This window comes from Megachile rotundata, chromosome 16, assembly GCF_050947335.1.
Source record: "Megachile rotundata isolate GNS110a chromosome 16, iyMegRotu1, whole genome shotgun sequence".
Lineage (NCBI taxonomy): Eukaryota > Metazoa > Arthropoda > Insecta > Hymenoptera > Megachilidae > Megachile > Megachile rotundata.
Window position 1 is genome coordinate 13418993 of NC_134998.1, and position 20457 is coordinate 13439449.

At 32.0% G+C, this 20457-nt stretch overlaps 7 protein-coding genes across 14 annotated transcripts; 4 read left to right on the plus strand and 3 right to left on the minus strand.

Moving 5' to 3' along the window:
* Positions 1 to 211: 211 nt before the first annotated feature.
* LOC100875223 (uncharacterized) lies at positions 212 to 1676 on the plus strand. Of its 3 annotated transcripts, none has more exons than XM_012280539.2 (4): positions 212 to 351; positions 971 to 1105; positions 1231 to 1319; positions 1384 to 1676. In XM_012280539.2, the coding sequence occupies exons 1-4, from the start codon at positions 336 to 338 to the stop codon at positions 1495 to 1497; spliced, it is 354 nt and encodes a 117-aa protein (XP_012135929.1). In that variant the 5' UTR covers positions 212 to 335; the 3' UTR covers positions 1498 to 1676. The 3 variants fall into 3 exon arrangements, with proteins under 3 accessions (XP_012135929.1, XP_012135932.1, XP_012135930.1); XM_012280542.2 differs by having other exon boundaries at positions 1231 to 1304; XM_012280540.2 differs by lacking the exon at positions 212 to 351 and adding an exon at positions 368 to 495.
* Positions 866 to 6886, minus strand: Nup160 (nuclear pore complex protein Nup160). Of its 3 annotated transcripts, none has more exons than XM_076541381.1 (11): positions 6748 to 6886; positions 6178 to 6491; positions 5942 to 6068; positions 5344 to 5870; positions 4023 to 5257; positions 3715 to 3936; positions 2953 to 3635; positions 2174 to 2877; positions 1870 to 2106; positions 1689 to 1792; positions 866 to 1024 (listed from the first exon to the last, which is right to left on the minus strand). In XM_076541381.1, the coding sequence occupies exons 1-10, from the start codon at positions 6830 to 6832 to the stop codon at positions 1691 to 1693; spliced, it is 4236 nt and encodes a 1411-aa protein (XP_076397496.1). In that variant the 5' UTR covers positions 6833 to 6886; the 3' UTR covers positions 866 to 1024; positions 1689 to 1690. The 3 variants fall into 3 exon arrangements, with proteins under 3 accessions (XP_076397496.1, XP_012135926.1, XP_012135927.1); XM_012280536.2 differs by having other exon boundaries at positions 866 to 1233; XM_012280537.2 differs by having other exon boundaries at positions 866 to 1551.
* Positions 6887 to 7015: 129 nt separating this feature from the next.
* Positions 7016 to 8519, plus strand: LOC100875332 (solute carrier family 35 member E3-like). Its single transcript, XM_003701201.3, has 5 exons — positions 7016 to 7768; positions 7835 to 7987; positions 8071 to 8153; positions 8224 to 8362; positions 8424 to 8519. The coding sequence occupies exons 1-5, from the start codon at positions 7277 to 7279 to the stop codon at positions 8427 to 8429; spliced, it is 873 nt and encodes a 290-aa protein (XP_003701249.2). The 5' UTR covers positions 7016 to 7276; the 3' UTR covers positions 8430 to 8519.
* Positions 8520 to 8638: 119 nt separating this feature from the next.
* On the minus strand, positions 8639 to 18001 carry LOC100875509 (uncharacterized). Of its 2 annotated transcripts, none has more exons than XM_012280546.2 (5): positions 17860 to 18001; positions 16646 to 17178; positions 16513 to 16588; positions 16242 to 16427; positions 8639 to 15995 (listed from the first exon to the last, which is right to left on the minus strand). In XM_012280546.2, the coding sequence occupies exons 1-5, from the start codon at positions 17978 to 17980 to the stop codon at positions 15583 to 15585; spliced, it is 1329 nt and encodes a 442-aa protein (XP_012135936.1). In that variant the 5' UTR covers positions 17981 to 18001; the 3' UTR covers positions 8639 to 15582. The 2 variants fall into 2 exon arrangements, with proteins under 2 accessions (XP_012135936.1, XP_003701169.1); XM_003701121.3 differs by having other exon boundaries at positions 16646 to 17184.
* Positions 9234 to 10958, plus strand: pont (RuvB-like helicase pontin). The gene is made up of 3 exons (XM_012280550.2): positions 9234 to 9374; positions 9495 to 10170; positions 10241 to 10958. The coding sequence occupies exons 1-3, from the start codon at positions 9234 to 9236 to the stop codon at positions 10792 to 10794; spliced, it is 1371 nt and encodes a 456-aa protein (XP_012135940.1). The 3' UTR covers positions 10795 to 10958.
* LOC100875445 (glycine dehydrogenase (decarboxylating), mitochondrial) lies at positions 11272 to 15443 on the plus strand. Of its 3 annotated transcripts, none has more exons than XM_076541382.1 (10): positions 11272 to 11475; positions 11558 to 11636; positions 12093 to 12249; positions 12325 to 12715; positions 12793 to 13313; positions 13375 to 13654; positions 13726 to 14375; positions 14442 to 14905; positions 14985 to 15130; positions 15193 to 15443. In XM_076541382.1, exons 1-10 carry the CDS (start codon positions 11272 to 11274, stop codon positions 15301 to 15303), a joined length of 3003 nt encoding a protein of 1000 aa, XP_076397497.1. In that variant the 3' UTR covers positions 15304 to 15443. The 3 variants fall into 3 exon arrangements, with proteins under 3 accessions (XP_076397497.1, XP_012135938.1, XP_076397498.1); XM_012280548.2 differs by having other exon boundaries at positions 12114 to 12249; XM_076541383.1 differs by lacking the exons at positions 11272 to 11475; positions 11558 to 11636 and having other exon boundaries at positions 12114 to 12249; positions 12314 to 12715.
* Positions 18002 to 18263: 262 nt separating the features above from the next.
* On the minus strand, positions 18264 to 19608 carry LOC100875623 (U3 small nucleolar ribonucleoprotein IMP4). The gene is made up of 2 exons (XM_003701122.3): positions 19465 to 19608; positions 18264 to 19324 (listed from the first exon to the last, which is right to left on the minus strand). The coding sequence occupies exon 2, from the start codon at positions 19272 to 19274 to the stop codon at positions 18339 to 18341; it is 936 nt and encodes a 311-aa protein (XP_003701170.1). The 5' UTR covers positions 19275 to 19324; positions 19465 to 19608; the 3' UTR covers positions 18264 to 18338.
* Between the last annotated feature and the right edge of the window lie 849 nt (positions 19609 to 20457).

Consider the following 20457-nt stretch of genomic DNA (forward strand, 5'->3'; position numbering starts at 1 on the left):
TGTTATCTGTATATTTAATTTGTACGTATATTCATACTAATATACATATGATAATCATTTCCACCGATTTACTTAGAATATTTAAATTAAATTATAATATTCATAATAATTATCTTTCGATTTATTTAACTATTTTTTTTTAATTGCCAATAACTTGTTAATTTTACTCTGTATTTAATATTGTAGATAAAGTAAATACAATGTTCTTGTACAAAATTTTATAAGGATCGGATTCAAAAGAATAAATACTAACGACTCTTTCAAGGAAAATAAGTGTATATAAATTAAGGTAAAAAGTAAGCATTAAGTAGATCAGTCGAGTTTCATATTCAACAATGTTTATGGTTTGGGGTAAGTATTGTCACAATGTTTTGGTAAATATATGTGTTTTTAAGCTACAGAAATTAATTTGTAATCTATTAAACGATTTTATATCAATGTCAGTATATCAGTATCTATATGGAAGATAATTCTAAAAATTTGAATGCATTATGGGTAATATACCAAATACATTTTACTTACAAATCATATCAAAACAGTTTATTTTACTGGAGATGAAAATAATTATTATAAATTTACATTGCATTAATATTTTATAACTTCGTAAAACTATTATGTATAATAATGAATTGAAATAAAAACCAAATTTGTTGAGTAGTAATGTAGATAAGATATAAATAACTGCGATCATAAGTATAAAAGTAGTACACTTATTTGCATACCTTTGTTCATAAGAGTGTAATAAAATAGTAATTGTAACAGTTCAAAATATATAGTTTAATATTAATTATTGTTGGCACTTGTAAATCATAATATAAATAACATTTTGTCTGATTTTATGTATGAAGTTCATATGCGATAACAATTATTTAAAATTAAACCTATTTTCTTTTTAATTAAATTTACATTCAAATTTTGAGCACACAAGAATAGCAATTATTAATTATTACAATAAATATATACATTACAGGAGACTGGTTCACAGGTGGAGTACAAACTGTAGATACACAAAATCTTCTTGATTCTGTAATTATTACCAATAAAACTATTATAAGAAGAATTCGTGTACCCACTTATGAAGTACATAGAAGTCATTGGCGCAATGGTGAGATATTACGCATTAGGGTAAAAATTAACAGATATTTCAATATTACTATGCATAATTCTTTTTTATAAAATTCACTTCTGTTCCATATTTTCATTATTATAAGTTGTTACGATTGTCTTTAGATCCTGAAATACAAAGACATTATTGGGCAGCATCTTTTCTTGTTCCTATTGGAACAATTTTTGTCCTTGCAATGGTAGTTCTCTTAATGGTAATAATTTCAGAAATGATTCATTTTTCATTAGAATATAAATTTAAATATATCGTAATTTCAGGTTTTATTTAAAAGGTGTCCACATACGGTTGCCGCGATAGTTGGATCAGTTCTTGGGATTATTATTATATTTACCGCATGTGTATCGATTAATCATGCCCCAATATATGTTTAGCAGTTTTTAATGTTACTGTTATCAAATTTAATGAAACATCTCATTACTTCTAGTCTATTCAAAATATCAACAAATCAAGACTGATACAAAATTTACGATACCATGGTATATGCGTGATCATGTATTGAATATTTTTATAATCAATAGTTTGAATTAAATATATTTTTTTATAATAAGAATATTTTACTTACTATTAATGACTCTTGCTGCTCAACTTGAGCTGAATCATATCTTCTGATATCCTTGTTACTTTTTCTTTATAATTATTTAATGCTTCTTGTAGTTTTTTATAACTCTAGAATAATTATAAATAGATTCCTTATCATATCTGTACAAAAATATTTTATGCGAAAGGAAAGTTATATGAATTACCTCAGAAAAAATTGGATTTTCTTCAATAGCCTCCTTTAGTTCGTACAGAAGTACTTCTAACGTATTAAACGGTATCCAGACTGCGGGATCTCTAGCTGTCAAGAATGCTTGAAGACCAAAATGTTCTATCTTACCATTACCCATAACAGCATTAATATATTCAACTGCTAAATCACTAGCTTCTAATATTCTACCAGTGTTTAGCATAAGACGAAGAAGTTCTGCAGCGTTTCGTTTCTGCAATATCGTACATAGCATTTTGTATTATAAACTGAATATAATTTTTAATTTAACAGTAATTTACCTTATATGACATTAGTAACCATTGAGGTATAAAAGCTCCTTCTTGAAGTAACTTTCGGGAAACTGCTTTATGCAATTCACTGTATCTGTCTTTCTCATGATTCAGAGTTAAATATTGTAGCAATCCCCAAGCAGTGTTTGTGACATTTGTGTTAGTTAAACCAATGTCGAATATATCATTTTGAATAAGCCAGTCCCATGCATTTGAATTTTCTCTTCGACTTAATCGTATACATTGCGAAGTCAGACTTTCGAATACAGAGCTTTTATTAATGTTAAATTCGTCACACAAATGCAATGCTGTTATATACAAGCCAATAGTTGACAAAATAATGACAAGTTCTGAAGGACCAGCGTGCGCGACGATTTGCAATTCTGAATTAATTTTTGATATTTTTAATCTAGCATCTACTATGTAGTATTCCTTTTTTATGTCGTTCAGTTCAAGAACTTCAATCTGTTTCTTTATGTTATAATTCAAAATTTCCTTATCACTCATGTTTTTTTTTGTTTGCATATCTTGATCATCCAATTCTTCCAAAAAATTTTGATCAATTACAGGTCTTACAATCCACCTGTAATTTTCAGATACAAGATGCAATGCATTAATGCATGCCAATAAACACTGAGCTTGTCTCGATACAACTGCAACTGACTGCGATTCTTGACTCAAACGCATAGCTTGTTCATACATCACTGAAGCAGCTAAGAAGATCAATAAAATTAATTTCTACCTTTTATCATTTTAATTATAAACATCATAATCGATTAAATGAATACCTTTTCGCATATTCCCTTTATTTATATGGAAACTGTATAGAAAGTTGTAGTAATTATTTTCCATAAGGTCCACGCTTCTGGCTCTACCTTCAACTATTCTTTCTAAATCCTCGTACATATCAACGTACGGAAATGAAATCAAATCTATTAACTTCTTTCTTTCAAATAAAGTTACTACTAGTTGCCTTAAACAATCTACTCTACGAGCAGCGTCGGGATTTGAATTTAAACAATTATATGCTTTAGTGTGGTGACCTAAGTTCAAGTGTTGCGTGAATACTATAGAATGTAGCGTTGGTAGATTAGGATTGTCTTTATCAGCCATCATTATAGCTGTTTCAGCGAGTTCAATGATACAATCGGCAGCGTTTCTTTCTTCGAATAATTTGATAACTTTTAAGTAATATTGAATTAAAGCGCTACTTTCTGATAGTTCGCTACTTTCGAGTAGAGCATCAGCTAGGAATTCATCCGTCAAAATTCCACTGGAAGCTCGGAGAAATTGATCACAAGCTTTTTGTATTTCTCCCATTTCAAGTAGTGCAACTGCTAATATAAATTTTCTCGATGCGCTATTCCATTCGCACCATGTATTAAGAAGTCTTACGTACTCTTGTACTAGTAAAAATTGACAACTTGACAGCAACCATTCAGGGAAAATAAAATTACCGGATCTTGGCCATCTGACAAATTTTCATTAAAGAAGTAAATAAGCACATTAACGTAAAGTGTAAACGAATCACTATTTTCATAAAAGGATACATGAGCTGTGCAATAAGCGTAACATGCGTTAACATGCCATAATGCCAAGGGATTAAAGTGTTTGCATTTAAATTTGTATGAGCCATTAAACTATGAGCATGTTTTGCACCAGTATTTTGTATAAATAATTCCAATAATGACAAAGTTCGATGCTGTTTGAAGCCTACGTTCGTCCTCGAATCAACAAATTTCAACAGTGCCAAACGTTGAATACTAGAATCTCTAAAAATATAATTAATAAATTAAAATTATTAAATATGTGTTTATACATGTGTTATACATTAAAATATTAGAAAACTTTAACTTACAGCAGCGATTGACCGGGTATTGGTAATGCTGTAGATTCACATATCCATGTAACAACAAAATAAGCCTGTGTTAATACCACTGTTCTAGGTGCTAGTGATGACTTAACAGCATGTAAAGATCGCGAATCGAATAATTCGGGTCGTAGTAGTATTATTTGTTGTAAAATTAATAAATTCCTGCAGATTGAAAATCTCGATTGCGTTATTTGAGCTACACTTTTCGCTATTGCTGAAATACCTAACTGACTACTAAAAAAGTGATTTATATTAAGTAAGAGTTTCGAAGCATCGTGGTCTCCGTTCAATTGTAATTTATTTGGTTGACCAAGATCATACGTCAACGCTTCTAATAGCATTGCCATAGCACTAGATATATCTCTAATATTTGACAATCTATGACAACTATGGTGATGTGTAATGAGATCGCTAATAGGTTCTTCCGACTCTAACATCAATCTTGATAATAAATCGTCAATAATAATGTCTGGACTTTTTAAATGATACAGTTCTCGTTTCATAGCTGCTTTAGTTTCTTCTGATAATTGTCCTTCTATCAGAACTAGCGCCGACATCAACGTTATGAGATCTTGACATATATCTTCGTCTTGTGATAAAACAGGCGTTGTTTTAAAACGAGATGTGTACGACTTTTCGTTACAGAATATTAAATATTCTAGAGCTTCCATTGGTCTTAAAAGTGAAAATGATGATTTCTTCAATAAAATTACTCCATAAACATTTGGTAGTAATAATAATCCTACGGGTCTAGTGCTGTTGGCATGATATTGGATTACACAGGAATAAAATTTGGACCAACAACGATTGGCGATTTCTAAATAATCTTCATCCATAAGTTCGTAATCCATAATTTCAGCCTGTATTTCAGCTTCTACCGCAATGCACACGCGTTCTTTTAATTCGGTCACGGTAAGAATTTTGTCCTCTATACAATTAGATCTTCTGTAGATATTCAGTGCTTTTGTTATATCTGTCAAGGAAAACTGTCCAGGTTGAAAAATGTAATCGATATATGCTTGTCTTGGATCAATATCAGGATCACCGAGGACATAATCTCCATCTGGTGTTTGTTCTAAAATCGCCGTTTCCCATTCAGAATTGACACGTGCACCGCTTAGCGATAATTGTGCATGCGTTACTTCAACAGTGTCCATATCGGTGGTTCTCCAAACAGCCCATAATCGAGTAGTTGTAAAAGAAAAATCAACTAGATGTTGCTATAAATATCGATTTAAAAATTATCCTTTAAATAAGTGAAAAGTAATGATAAAATAAAAATAAAACTTTTATAAAAAATACTTACATCTTGGGCAAATCTCGTGCATAATCTAATAAATTTAAATATCCCGTTATCTTGAATAGGCTTTAAAATACTGAATTCGCATCTAGTACTAAATTTTAAAAAGATACCCAGGTACAATTCATTATTGGGACCTAACGTTTTTCTCAACATATGACCTTGTGCACCTTGGGATGCAACACGATTATCAATCGTGGCATCGGTTACTGCTACGCATTGAGCTTTATTGCAAGACCACATACGAATGTTTCCCTCACGACATAAAGCAAATAAATATGTATCATTTCCACAACTATGTATCATTAATGACATAGCTACATGGGCTTCGGAACTACGGCCACCAAAAGCAGTTGCTATACCGCTCAGAAATCTTGGCACAATAGAATCTTGTTTCAATTCACTAGTATGTACTAAACCAGTTTTGGTATCTAGTCTCAAAAGAAGGATAGTGCCTGAATTATATGCAAGGGCAAATAATGCTTCTTGTGGAGGAACAAACCATGATGCAGCTGCATGAGGCACTGGAAAATCTATGTAAAGATCCAAATAATTTCAATACAATAATTAAACTTAATGTTAATATATATAATTAATTACTTACTTGTTGTGCCTGCACTAGTAATAACATGAAACATATGAGGATCTTTTACTCTTTTTACATTTTGTGTAGAAGCTTCACTAAATATTGACTGTATACCTACATCTTTGTATGTACTCAATGAATGTTCCTGTACAACAGAATAAAGTGAACACAATGTATGTGAACTAAATTCAAAATGCAATTGGTACTAATAATCTTATTTCAATGATGTTTGTTAATGCTCATAAGATACTTACATTTTTATGAATTGTTTCAGGATGAGGAAATGATAGTTTGTGAATACTAGAAACCGTTACTATTAATATGATAACTGAGTTAATTGTTTCGTGTATAGAAATACCATCCAAGAGTGGTGTATCTGTAAATTTATATCTTACTCTACAATTGGCCAAATTAATGTCTAAACTATGCTCAACCAATTCAAGCACATCATGACAAATATGCCAATAAATAAAACGATTGCGAGTAAAATACTTTGAACAATCATTATACGAATAACCACCAGCTCTTTCTGGAACTTTTATATCTTGTAAGGTGCTTTGGCTTCCACCTGCAAAACAATATCATGGTTATATTATATATTATAAAATAATGACTTATTTGAAAAAATGAAATACAAATAAAATAAGGTTATGCATCTTCTTTATGGAAAATTAATGCTTTACTTTATACCATTATTGAAATTATACGTATTCTTAAAAAGAACCACTATTTATATTTATAAATGAACATAAAAATATTATTTGAGATGTTTCTTTAACAATAATTTTATATCTCCGGTTAAATGAGAGGTTATAATTACTCACCCGTGTTCAATGTAATTTCATTCCATTTTTCTGGAACAGTTTGATCAGGTACAACTTCACGATACCCTAATAGGAATTCTTCCATTTTTTTAACTTATTTTCAAACAAATGATTTGTCAATTTATCTTTTAAATTACATCACAACGGTCCTCCAAATTTTAGCGGGCACCATTCATTCGTGCCATGCTTCACGCTTCGCGCTTCTTATTTTGGCGCTCTCAGTTTTGTAACATTTTATTGTTAATTACTGTTTACACCACTACGGGGAGCCCTGGTAGCTTAGCGGAGAACGCTATCAGCGCGTAATCGCTTGCAGTCATTGCAAGTCGGTGTAAAAAATGTCATAGAAAATAATATTTCCCTTTTAAACATCATGATTTAATTAATGTAACGAGTCAATTAATTCTAATCTGTATCTGATGACATGAACATTAAGATGTATCAACTGTCGTACAAAATATAACCTATAGTAGTTTGTTTATTGATTACTTATTTTACATTACTAATATTTAACAGTGAAACAAAAAACATGAATAAAAAAATTATTACTGCACTTTATTTAATACTGAACATTTTCTTTTCCGTTGTAATTGTATTATTAAATAAATGGCTTTACATTCATATTGGATTTCCAAATATTACATTATCTATGATACATTTTATTATTACTTTTATTGGATTAATAATCTGTGAAAAATTTGATATTTTCTGTATAAAAGATATTGCAATCAAAGAAATATTTTTGATTGCTGCAACATTTTGTGGATTTGTTGTATTGACTAATTTAAGCTTAGCATACAATACTGTTGGAACTTATCAAGTAGCTAAAATGTTAACAACTCCTTGCGTAATAATAATGCAAATAATATTTCACAAAAAGCAATTTAGTATATTTGTAAAGTTAACCCTCATTCTTATCATAACAGGAGTAGTAATTAATTTTTATTACGATATTCAATTTAATATTAGTGGAACAATATATGCAACATTGGGAGTATTTTTAACATCTTTATATCAAGTGGTACAATATCCTACCTTGCTTTCTAAAATATTGAAATTGACCATTAATTAACACAGGCATTTTTAGGTAATGAGTATAAAGCAAAGAGAATTTCAGATGGACCCAATGCAACTATTATATTATCAAGCACCTTTATCCGCTGTTATGTTACTTTTTATTGTGCCATTTTTAGAACCTGTGGAACAGACATTGACAACAAGTTGGTCATTAATAGATTTAGTATGTTAACTTATAAAAATGTTATTTTCCTAATTGCATTTGTAGAAAAAAATTAAGCATATAATTATATATTTTATACTTAGATCCTAGTTATATTGTCAGGAATAATAGCATTCTTTGTCAACTTAACATCCTACTGGATAATAGGAAAAACATCTCCATTAACGTATCCTTTTTTTAATAATTATTATTTTGAAAATTTTTAAATAATTGGTTGTTCCTTATTTAATAATTAGTTATAACATGGCAGGACATTTTAAACTTTGCCTATTGCTTTTAGGTGGATCATTATTTTTTCATGAAACACTAGCTATAAATCAAGTAATTGGTATAACTTTGACATTGATTGGAATTATTTTGTATGCACATGTTAAAGTAAGTGTTGCATATTAATGATATGGTTGTGAAAAAATTTTTATAAATATTTTCTTTTCAGATATAAAATACATAGACAGTAAAATATGAAGAAGAGAAATATTTACTTTATAAAATATAATGGGTTACATAAACAATAAAAAACAATTTTATTTAATTCTACATGATACTTTATTTCCTTGTCACTTGAATTTTTTAAATTCAACCGTCTTTAAGATTTCAGTAGATATTACATGAATCAGAATATAAAAAAAAATTATATGAAAAAGCAAAAGGGGAGGTCACCGTCGTACCTAGGGCTAAGAGGATGATTAATTCGAACTGTCGTTCAAACTAATGAAACTTTTAAAATTATAGACTCATGCTCAAATATTTTCCCAGGTACACCGGACCCTACTATACGCATGCTTCAAACTTGTTTATATAGAAACTGACTACTGCTTCAAGCACTTGCGAGAAAATGATAAAACAGTGAGACATCTACAAATGAAAAATGGTATTAAAAGTAGCATAAAGTTCACTGTATATTAAACAATAATATGTTTCTCATAAATATTTATTGTGAATTTCATAATTATGAGTTTTGCAAGATATTAATTACGGACTACTTCATATTTTCATAAAATTGTTTATCGTTTCAACTTTGAATGTTATTTTCATTTATCAGTTGAGGGAAAATTTATCATAAACGAATTGAAAAACAATTGTAATTTTCATGATATTACAAATTTAAATTGAAAGAATTAAAAACATTTCTTACGGCTCACTTCACTTAAAATTACGTTTCTATAGCAACGGGATAGAGTGGGGATAAAAGGCCGCTGTTTGTATAACGTGCTTTTCAAAAGGATTTTTATAATATTTAAAAAGCATGAAGATCGAAGAAGTAAAAAGTACTGCAAAAACTCAAAGAATTTCGGCTCATACGCATATAAAAGGTTTAGGTCTCGATGAAAATGGTGTAGCTATACAGACTGCAGCAGGTCTCGTTGGTCAAGAAACGGCTCGTGAGGTTAGTATATTTTGTATATTGATGAATTTTTTATATTATACAACAATTTTATATCGGTGTAGCGCGACAAGAATACTCGAAATAAATGTTCCTTTTAGTAAAGTGAATAACAATTTCTAGGCTGCTGGAATAGTAGTTGATATGATAAAATCAAAGAAAATGGCTGGCAGAGCGGTATTATTAGCTGGCCCACCAGGTACTGGAAAAACTGCAATAGCACTTGCTATTGCCCAGGAATTAGGTAATAAAGTACCATTCTGCCCTATGGTGGGTTCAGAAGTATATAGTTCTGAGATAAAAAAGACAGAAGTTCTTATGGAAAATTTTAGACGAGCTATTGGTCTTAGAATTAAAGAAACTAAAGAAGTATATGAAGGAGAAGTTACAGAATTAACTCCAGTTGAAACAGAAAATCCAATGGGTGGATATGGAAAAACAGTGTCTCATGTAGTTATTGGTTTAAAAACTGCCAAAGGCACAAAGCAATTAAAATTGGATCCTTCCATATATGAGTCTTTGCAAAAGGAAAAAGTAGAAACTGGAGATGTAATTTATATAGAAGCAAATAGTGGTGCTGTAAAAAGACAGGGTAGAAGCGATAATTTTGCTACAGAGTTTGATTTGGAGGCAGAGGAATATGTTCCTTTACCTAAAGGTGATGTTCATAAGAAGAAAGAAGTTATTCAAGATGTAACATTGCACGATTTAGATGTTGCTAATGCTAAACCACAAGGTGGTCAAGATGTTATGTCTATGATGGGTCAATTAATGAAACCTAAGAAGACAGAAATTACAGGTAATATAATATGAATTTAAATTACTTAAACAAATTTAAATAAATTATTAACTTGAATTATCTTTTTCAGATAAATTGCGTAAAGAAATAAATAAAGTGGTTAATAAGTATATTGATCAAGGAGTTGCAGAACTAGTTCCAGGTGTCCTATTCATTGATGAAGTACATATGTTGGACATAGAAACATTTACTTATCTTCACCGTGCTCTGGAAAGTGCAATTGCTCCTATAGTTATTTTCGCTACAAATCGCGGACGTTGTGTAATTAGAGGAACAGAAGACATTGTATCACCACATGGAATACCTCTTGACCTTTTAGATAGGTTACTCATTATACGAACGCTTCCATATTCTAGAGCAGAAATAGAACAAATAGTTAAGTTAAGAGCTACAACAGAAGGACTACAAATCGAAGATGAAGCTTTGACAACTCTGGGAGAATTAGGAACAAAAACTACATTAAGATATGTAATACAATTATTAACTCCAGCGGCATTAACGGCAAAAGTAAACGAGAGAACAATTATTAAGAAGGAAGATATCGAAGAAGTAGGATCATTATTTTTGGATGCAAAGTCTTCTGCTAAAATTCTTACTCAGAATAAGGACAAATTTATGAAGTAAAAATGTTTATTTAGGTATTATTTAATATTAATACATTAATTACTAATGCGTTCATTCAATGTAATGTAAATAAGAGGAAGTTGTACAAACGTTGAATTTGTTATAAAAACAAGTATGTATTTGAAATAAAACTGAATTTCTATACAACATAAATATTAATTTAAACTGCAGTTTTTTATTTCAAATGATAAGTAATGAAATTAGATTACACATACTAAGGTAATTTCTCAATATTGTTTAAAATGTTCTATAACTCAAGGTTACAAAAGTTCAAACTGTAATCAGAAGTAGTGACATCATAGTATGATAGGTCTGAGGGTATAAAATCTCTGTCCACTTTAAGAAGCTCCTTAGTTTTCTGGGATATATCAAGTAATCATATTCTTATTGACTTCATATATGAAATACGGTTGTTTATATTTCGAAACCTACTTATAAATTCATATATCGTTTCATGCTTAAAATTTATTATTTATCATGTTATGTACATTGAAAATGAAAAAGTGTTCAAGATTGTTCAATAGAAACAATGTAATTCGACATACACGTAAATTAACATTAAACAATTTGTCTAAGGGAAAACTTGAACAATTATTGTCACAACAGGATGAATTTCAAGCCAGACACATCGGACCTCGTGAACACGAGCAATTACAAATGTTGGAAACTGTTGGATTTAAGGTAACATTCTATTATTTATATATAAAATAATGCAAAGTAATAAAATCGGATTTATAAAACATTCGTTGACTCAATTTTATAGACCTTAGAAGAATTAACGAAAGCAGTAGTTCCAACTAAGATCCTATACAAAGAAGAATTAAAGATTGAGCAACCAGTTAGTAAGTAAGATCATCATACGTGTACGAATGTATGCGAAATAACATGTTGAAACATTTGGGAAGAAAATTATAGTATGCATAAGCGTGCGAAGTCACGAGACTTTTGATATGAAACATGTGCAAAGCGATAACCCTTTGATACTGAAATAAACAAGTTAGGGGTATAAACATCCAATGTTGTTACCGATGTCTAGTTGATTAAATAAATTTTAAAGTAAATAAAGAAACAATATTTCTTTTAAAAAGGATACTATTTGCCTTTTTTTAATTAAAAACTCATCTAGTTTTAAACTATAAAGAATAAATAAGATTATGACCTTTCATTGTATATGTGAACGTATCTTGGATCAGAGGTCAATCTCGTGCATTCAGCTCGACATTCACGTGATTTTTTAGAACAAAAGACTAACTAGAATCTACTTTGATTACAAAAGTATTACACTCACATGTTTACAGGATATAATAATTATGTTGCAGCTGAATACGAATTATTGAAAAGGATTACAAAAATTTCGGAAAAGAATGACGTATGGCGTTCATATATCGGTATGGGCTATCATAATTGTTGCGTTCCTCATACTATTATGAGGAATATATTCGAAAATCCAGGATGGTAAGCTTTCATAGAACATAAATAATGTGTACTAGATTTAATATAACTAAGATAATTAGTATAGCTCTATTTAAGGACAACACAATATACACCTTATCAGCCAGAAATATCGCAAGGTAGACTCGAAGGTCTCTTAAACTATCAAACAATGATATGTGATTTAACTGGAATGGAAGTAGCAAATGCATCCCTTTTGGACGAGGGTACAGCAGCAGCGGAAGCTTTGGCTCTTGCTTACAGGAGTAACAGAAGAAAAAAGTTGTTTGTTTCCGATAAAGTTCATCCTCAGACTATCAGCGTTATTTCTACGCGTGCTAATTCTCTCGGTCTTACTTTTGAAATTGGAGATGTTCATCAAGTCGATACCAGCGCAAAAGATATTGCCGGTATTCTTTTACAATATCCTGATACAACTGGCTCCATTTATGATTTCAAAGACATTGTGCAAAAGGCACATACAGATGGTGTATGTATTCCGTTCTACAAGTTGGAATCGTTAAATCAAACTGTTAAAAAAATAAAATTATTTGCTCTCTTTTTTAGACACTGGTTTGCGTAGCCACTGATTTATTAGCATTAGCTGTACTTAAACCTCCAAGCGAGTTTGGAGTCGACATATGCGTTGGTACGAGTCAACGTTTTGGTGTGCCGCTTGGGTACGGAGGTCCTCATGCTGGATTTTTTGCATGTCGGCAAAAATTGGTGCGTTTGATGCCTGGTAGAATGATCGGAGTTACAAAAGATTCGTGTGGTCGGGATGCGTATCGTTTGGCTCTCCAAACACGCGAACAACATATCAGAAGAGACAAAGCTACTAGCAATATTTGCACCGCACAAGCATTATTGGCAAACATGTCTGCAATGTATGCAGTGTACCACGGACCCGAAGGCATAAGAAATATTGCGAACAAAGTACACTCTTTGACTCTGATTCTCGCAAAAGGATTGGAAAATGCAGGGAACAAAATAGAAAATGAATATTTTTTCGATACTGTCAAAGTACTGCCTAAAATACCTATAAAGACTATTCAGCAAAATGCAAAAGCATTTAAAATAAATTTTAGGTAAATGAACGACGAATAAATGATATAGTAATTTGACGAATAATTTGGTGAATCTTTTCAGATATTATAATGATGGAGTTGGGATATCTTTGGATGAAACTACTACAGTTCAGGACATAAATGATATCTACAAAATATTTTCTGTAGATACGACCGTTGAAGAAGTGTGTCAAAATGAATCTTATACGAACAAAAGTCTCAATGAATCACAGTTTGTTCGCACTACACCATATTTACAACATCCTATATTCAATAGTCATCAATCTGAAACCAGAATCGTTCGATATATGAAGTCTTTGGAAAATAAAGATGTATCTCTCGTACATAGCATGATACCATTGGTAAATTGCGCCTGATTAGTGTATAATTTATGCTATCAACACCATAACTATACTTGTAATTATTTTAACAGGGGTCCTGCACTATGAAATTAAATTCTACCACAGAAATGATGCCCTGCAGTTTTCGAGGATTCACAGAAATACATCCTTTCGTTCCTGTCGAACAAGCCAAAGGATATCAACAGCTGTTTGCCGAATTGGAACAAGATCTTTGTGCTATAACAGGCTACGACAGTATAAGTTTTCAACCGAATAGCGGAGCTCAAGGAGAATATGCTGGATTGAGAGCTATACAATGTTACCATGAATCTAATGGAAACAAGCACCGACAAGTATGCTTGATTCCTATTTCCGCACACGGTACCAACCCTGCTTCAGCTCAAATGGCTGGCATGCAAGTGAAGCCTATTTTGGTACAGAAAGACGGTTCTGTAGATATTGCACATCTAACAGAAACGATTGACAAATATCGGGAGACATTGTCCTGTTTAATGATAACGTATCCATCTACGAATGGCGTGTTTGAAGAGTCGATTAGCGATATTTGTTCAATAGTTCATCAAGCTGGAGGGCAAGTGTACTTGGATGGAGCTAACATGAATGCCCAAGTTGGGTTGTGTCGTCCAGGTGATTACGGTAGTGACGTTTCCCATTTGAACTTGCATAAAACTTTCTGTATACCTCATGGTGGAGGAGGGCCTGGAATGGGACCTATTGGGGTGTAAGTAAAATTATTTTAACGTTTGCTGTGTTATTGTAAAAAATATAATAACGTGTTCATTTACAGTAAACGACATCTTACACCTTTTCTTCCATCGCATCCTGTGATCGATTGTTTGGGTAACGGTAACAATGATATAAAACGATTTGGTACGGTGTCAGCTGCACCTTTTGGATCGTCAGCTATTTTACCAATTTCGTGGGCGTATATAAAGATGATGGGTCCTAAAGGATTACGAAAAGCCACGCAAGTTGCAATTTTAAATGCCAATTACATGAGTAAACGTTTGGAGAAGTATTATAAGACTTTATATAAAGGAAATACAGGATTAGTAGCACATGAATTCATTCTGGATATACGAGAATTCAAGAAAACGGCTAACATTGAAGCTACAGATATCGCGAAAAGATTGATGGACTATGGCTTTCATGCCCCGACAATGAGTTGGCCTGTAGCAGGCACATTAATGATAGAACCAACTGAATCTGAAGATAAGAAAGAACTAGACAGATTTTGCAATGCTCTTATTTGTACGATTATTATACTTTTTATAAACCTTTTTTCTTCAATAAGTTAGATAAATAAGTAGTAAAAAATTGTATATTCCAGCTATAAGGCAGGAAATTAATGACATTGAAAATGGAAAACTAGATATCGTCAAAAATCCATTGAAAATGGCGCCACATACGCAAGAGCAAGTGATATCGAGTACTTGGGATCGACCGTACTCGCGAGAATTGGCGGCATTTCCAGCTGTAAGTATTTATACGTACACATGTAATAAAGCGGTGATAATTCATACCGATTTATATTTCAGCCATTTGTAACAGGAAGTAATAAAATTTGGCCAAGTGTTGGGAGAATAGATGATATATACGGTGACAAGAATCTATTTTGTACGTGCCCCCCAGTTTCAGTCTATCAATAAGCGTTTGTAATTATTCATCCTGTACAGTTAGTTATAGAACTATTTAAATATTTATTGTAATTTTTTGTACAAACATATTATTTATATAAAATGTTATACTTTTACAAGCAGACAAAATATAACAGAGACTTGATTGAAAACTTAGTTCTTTTTCTTAGCAAACAAAAGGCATACCGTTTCAGTTTGTATTCTTTATCCTTTTAATAATATATGTCTATTGAATAGATATATTTACATTGTACATTATTACAAATTACTTCCTTAATATTTATACATATATTACAAACCAGGCATAAGGTATGCAATATTGTCGAGCATTTGCGAAAGTGTCTCGTGTTTAGCTCCATTAGTTTCCGGTATCTGTTGCGTTAGACAGATTAAAGGACCCAGAGCACATAATAGAGAATCCAGCAAAACCGATAGACTGCCCGAAACTGCGATTTGTCCATCGTGTTCTTTCAACCTTTCACCAATGATCGTTAAACTCTCACCAAGAAGTTTCAGATGCGCGGCTACATCAATGGGTTGCGTTCCAACAACTTTATACATTCCTGTGCCTATCATTGGTTCGTTAACCAGATCTTTCCCGGTTCGATTCGATGGTGGCGATACCGGAACGTTCCCTACAACGGACGGTAGACCTAGCTGAATAGTGTTTTTAGACGTAGCAGGCTTTTGCTCTTTGCCATTACCTGTAATGGAAGGAAAAGGAACATAAAACTTACCGCGTGTTCGACTTTAAACGAGATACATGCATACCAAACAAATGAGAATAAAATATCTACCATGTAATTTTTAGGCATAAAAATAATATTTTATCCGATAAATTGTTGACTAATACGCGTGCACGAGAAGCAAATTAAGATAAACGAACTACCACATAATCTTTACAAACATACTCATAAAAATGATGTATACATGAGAACTAACAAACCCACCAATCTTATTAATGAATTTTTTTCGCGAAGCAGGCGGCGGCATTTTCCAAACAGGCTCATCTTTACTCGCAGGTAAAGAATGAGGTTTTGCTGCCAAGCGTTTTGCGCGTCTGCGCCAGTTATATTTTTCCAGATTTGGAACAGTTGCCCATAGTTCTCCTAACCGTTTAGAAATTGCTGCAAAATCTATAAAAAGCAATGTTTCACGAGTAACATTAGCGCCATTTGACGATTCGTTTGTAGTACATAAAAACAAGTAAAGTTTATATACCCATATAAGGACACTGCTCTAGTAATTCCTGCCTAATTTCTTTAGCCCATAACATGTAAGCAGTAAATCTTGTTTTCTGAAAATATCACTGAACTGTAATATAATCCCCTTAGAAACTTTCATATGTACATACCCCTTTGTCTTTTCGTTGTGCCTTCATTCTACCTATTATTTTACCATCTTTAATAATTAGTTTTTTCTTACATTTCTCAAGCATATATAAACTGTTTGCTTGCGAAGGCGTTTCTTGGCCAGGTGGTTCAAGTTTTCTAAAACCTGCTTCTCTATCATCTATCATAAGAGAATCTACTTCATCGTCGCTTCCAGAGTCTATACTATATCTTTCATCTTCATTTAATCCGGATGGGTCATCGGATTCTGTTTCCGAAGTCTGCTCTTCGTTATCTGATAATATTTCTGTTTTCATTCTTTCCTGTCCAGTACTAGAATTAGAATTTCTCCTCTGTCGTCCACCGCTTCCATGTTGAATAGACTGATTTGGCGATATACGTTGTGACTCATATCTGTCCAAGAATTGTTGATTTTGTAATTGTTGAGCTTTTTGACGTTTGTACTTGCTATCCGCAAAATCATCTGGTGACTCGAAGTCAACAAGCTTGGAAGATTTCTTTCTCACACGGCCACTGCGGGAGATACCCGTGACCTCTAGATCTGAAAGATAAAGCGGACTGCACCTTGCCAAGAAAGAGAAAGGGATCAAAATACTTTGTAACATTTAACTACCACTCTTACAACTCTGGGATTCAAGTTCATTACATCAATGCAAACAATAAGTGTGTGTGGATATTCCGACCTAGTTTATCGTGTATTTGTTATTTTACATTTTTCTGATAGGTTCAAGAATTCTTTTAAGCGACTGAGACACCGACAATTTAATCTCGTGGACGCGTATTATGTGCCATAGAACTACTTCGTATAAATATATAAGTAAAGAGGTCTTTGTTTCGTGTGAATAAACATTAGTTATTTATGAAATAATTAACAAATATTACTAAATATTGTTCAAAATTATATGAATGTAATTTATTTCGACAACATTATATCTCAATACATAATGGTTTCGTTATCAAAGCTTGTATATTTTACACAACTTCGCATGTTTGAAAAGCTTAGCCACGAACGAGTTGTACACACCGATAGTTTCACGATTTTCCGCTATGAATGGAAGCGCTAGTAACTGAAACGTAAATGGGACTAAATATTGCAAGGAAATTGATAAATTTGTTACAAACGCGCGCAAATCATGCGAAATACTGCAAGCGATACGAGCAAACAAACAATTGATCTACCACTTGTGTTCTGTTATGAAATAAAAGCTGATCTCACCGTCATTTTTCTGACGTTTTGGTGTCACGAACATATCCATAGCGTCGCTTTGTTGCTCTGTGAGCTTCTTCCGCCGCGGCGTCTTCTCGGATTTCGCGGGCTTACAAATGCTGGTGTGCATTGTGCGCTATTAAATTTTTGCCCTTCCAAAGTAAATACATCTGTCTAAACTTTAGCTATTTTTCTAGCAGAAATTTCTCTTCACTGATCAAACTTTATTTATTTCCAAGAGGTTTTTAAAAACAACTGCCACAAAGCAAACCAGAATGCATTGCGCAGTACGTATGACGCATTTACGTCGCTGCGCGCGTAATTTGGACTTTATTCACTCATCGAAATTAAATAAAAGATTCGGTCTAAAACTTAAGATAAGAAAATTACAACATATATTGAAAAAATATATATGAAAATTATAAAAACTTATTATTTTCAATATTACAAAGTTTATTGAAATTAACTAGTTAAATAGTAAAAAAAAATTAAATATTGTCTTCTTGTTGCCAGCCATCTTCATCGGATAAAAATCTTCTTTTGTGGGTGGTATTCATATAAGGTCTTAAAGCCCATTCTACATCAGCAGCTGATTCTGCATCTAAAGTACCTAATTTAATTTCGTACAATTTTAACTGAAATCTAGGTCCAACTTCTGTCAATTCAATGTCTTTTCCATGAACCTTTTTATACGTATGATGTCGGAATGATATATAATCATCATGATTAGCAAAGGTGATTATTCTTTTACTGTCTTCTTTTGGTACCGGGAATAGGTATTTTAAGATACTCATAACACGTGTACCTAACTTTGTTTTAAAGTTGTGGAAGATAAGATGAGGATATTGTTCTGACATTGTACCAATATCAGGCACATCGTGTCTCATAACAACATCTGACATAGTAAAGTACGCTGTAGGACCATATGGTAAATGACAAATGATAAGAGAATCAGGTATACCTCTATGTTCATGAACAATTATAAAATCTGTAACGTCGTTTGCACGACAGGCATGTATAAGTTGCTTCATTTCATAGTTTCCTCTATTCATTCTTTGAGAATTGGGGAATATTAAACGTAATTCTTTGGCAAACATTTTCAGCCGAGAACTAGGATCACGAGAAGTGGTAATTACAATTTTTGGATCTTCAACACCAGCCCATCGATATTCATCATCCTCGTGAGAACCTAGAGTTCCTCCCATTTCTGTTCCCATGGCCACAGCCATTTCTGGGCCTGCATCTTCCCAATCTAATTTCTGTTGTATATTCAAAGCATCTTTCCTTAAATCTGGATGTATCGGTACATTTTCTTCCAAACTGCGTTTCAGTTTTTCTTTCTTTTCTTGAATATTTTTCAATTTATCCTGAACTGATTTTCTGTAGAGGTATTCTCTACGAAGTCTTGCTTGTCGTCGCAACATTTTGATCGTTTAATGCGTATCTTTCCTTGTATATCTTCAGCATGAAAAGACTGTGACAGATAATTACAGGTTATATTAGATGAACACGTGTTTACACATTATCATAAATATTTTTATGTTATACTCGATTTATTTAAAGACGAAGCAATACAATATTCAGATTTTATGTTAATAAATTTTTATCAATTACCATAAACGTAGTTCTAAATGAAAATTTAATTATAAAACAACAATGGAGCGCAACATGCTTCGTATACGTAGTAGTGTATCCATATATAGGACGCATATTTGATAATACAAATGGAAATATCTTTTTCGAAAACATATATTAAACGATTTAAAAACATTTAACGCGATAATATAAATATTTCATTATATATTTGTAAATTAGAAAAGAAATTATTATATCAGATTTTGTATATCGCGCTGAAATATGATTGGTCCATCATATTAGCGATTGACCAATCAGAGCGCTTGATCGGCAGCCAATGATTGATTCCATTAGTAAAAATACAAAATTAGTAGCGTTGCTTTTTGTATTAACAGTTTACGTGGTCGTGTATAATTGAAGTGCGCGTAAAAAGTGTCGAAGTGAAAAAAAGTGTGAAATTTGTGCATAAATTGCTGTCATCGTTAGAAAAAAATGATGGTAAGTCTTTCTTGAGATAGTTAGTAAAGATATAAATAATTGTTTTTTTCCGATCGATGAAATATCTTGAAAATTAACTTTTCGATTAGTTGGCGTCCTTTTGACGCGTCCTTTTGTTAGACGAAAAAAGCAATTCTATACGATTAATTTGATGTTATACATCAAAACATTCGTATTAGCTATACATAGAATGACATTTATTTCGATATTATAGATGATTTACGGAAAAATGTGTATGGAGAGTGCTGCAGAAAATTTCCACGATTCTGTTCGGAGCATCAACCATTACAGGATCAAATGGACGATAATCAACGAAATCGGTGAGTCAAATTTTGTTCTTGATTTTTTTAATTCTGATACAAAGAATGCCTTTGTTATGGAAGTATCAAGTTATTTATTTGAAAAGTAAGTCTTACATTAAGTAAAACATAAGGTATCTTATATATAGCCTTTATAGAGATTCGTGTGTCAGTAGAATATTGCATCTATTACGCGGGAAAAATTGCATTCGAAAAATATTAAACTGCGCCACCT

What these genes read in the sequence shown, in the direction of transcription:
- LOC100875223 (XM_012280539.2), top strand. An exon ending in TAGAAGTCATTGGCGCAATG is followed by an intron (nt 1,106 to 1,230) that starts GTGAGATATTAC and finishes GATTGTCTTTAG; the next exon opens with ATCCTGAAATACAAAGACAT. An exon ending in CAATGGTAGTTCTCTTAATG is followed by an intron (nt 1,320 to 1,383) that starts GTAATAATTTCA and finishes TCGTAATTTCAG; the next exon opens with GTTTTATTTAAAAGGTGTCC.
- Nup160 (XM_076541381.1), bottom strand. Translation starts at nt 6,832, where the DNA reads ATGGAAGAATTCCTATTAGGGTATCGTGAAGTTGTACCTGATCAAACT. An exon ending in CTGAAACAATTCATAAAAAT is followed by an intron (nt 6,069 to 6,177) that starts GTAAGTATCTTA and finishes TCTGTTGTACAG; the next exon opens with GAACATTCATTGAGTACATA. An exon ending in AAAATCCAATTTTTTCTGAG is followed by an intron (nt 1,793 to 1,869) that starts GTAATTCATATA and finishes TAATTATTCTAG; the next exon opens with AGTTATAAAAAACTACAAGA.
- LOC100875332 (XM_003701201.3), top strand. Translation starts at nt 7,277, where the DNA reads ATGAATAAAAAAATTATTACTGCACTTTATTTAATACTGAACATTTTC. An exon ending in TAACATCTTTATATCAAGTG is followed by an intron (nt 7,769 to 7,834) that starts GTACAATATCCT and finishes AGGCATTTTTAG; the next exon opens with GTAATGAGTATAAAGCAAAG. An exon ending in GGAAAAACATCTCCATTAAC is followed by an intron (nt 8,154 to 8,223) that starts GTATCCTTTTTT and finishes TTTAATAATTAG; the next exon opens with TTATAACATGGCAGGACATT.
- pont (XM_012280550.2), top strand. Translation starts at nt 9,234, where the DNA reads ATGAAGATCGAAGAAGTAAAAAGTACTGCAAAAACTCAAAGAATTTCG. An exon ending in GTCAAGAAACGGCTCGTGAG is followed by an intron (nt 9,375 to 9,494) that starts GTTAGTATATTT and finishes AACAATTTCTAG; the next exon opens with GCTGCTGGAATAGTAGTTGA. An exon ending in TAAGAAGACAGAAATTACAG is followed by an intron (nt 10,171 to 10,240) that starts GTAATATAATAT and finishes TATCTTTTTCAG; the next exon opens with ATAAATTGCGTAAAGAAATA.
- LOC100875445 (XM_076541382.1), top strand. Translation starts at nt 11,272, where the DNA reads ATGTTATGTACATTGAAAATGAAAAAGTGTTCAAGATTGTTCAATAGA. An exon ending in ATTTTGCAATGCTCTTATTT is followed by an intron (nt 14,906 to 14,984) that starts GTACGATTATTA and finishes TGTATATTCCAG; the next exon opens with CTATAAGGCAGGAAATTAAT. An exon ending in AATTGGCGGCATTTCCAGCT is followed by an intron (nt 15,131 to 15,192) that starts GTAAGTATTTAT and finishes TTTATATTTCAG; the next exon opens with CCATTTGTAACAGGAAGTAA.
- LOC100875509 (XM_003701121.3), bottom strand. Translation starts at nt 17,980, where the DNA reads ATGCACACCAGCATTTGTAAGCCCGCGAAATCCGAGAAGACGCCGCGG. An exon ending in AAAACGTCAGAAAAATGACG is followed by an intron (nt 17,185 to 17,859) that starts GTGAGATCAGCT and finishes TTTATCTTTCAG; the next exon opens with ATCTAGAGGTCACGGGTATC. An exon ending in AAAATTCATTAATAAGATTG is followed by an intron (nt 15,996 to 16,241) that starts GTGGGTTTGTTA and finishes CTTCCATTACAG; the next exon opens with GTAATGGCAAAGAGCAAAAG.
- LOC100875623 (XM_003701122.3), bottom strand. Translation starts at nt 19,274, where the DNA reads ATGTTGCGACGACAAGCAAGACTTCGTAGAGAATACCTCTACAGAAAA.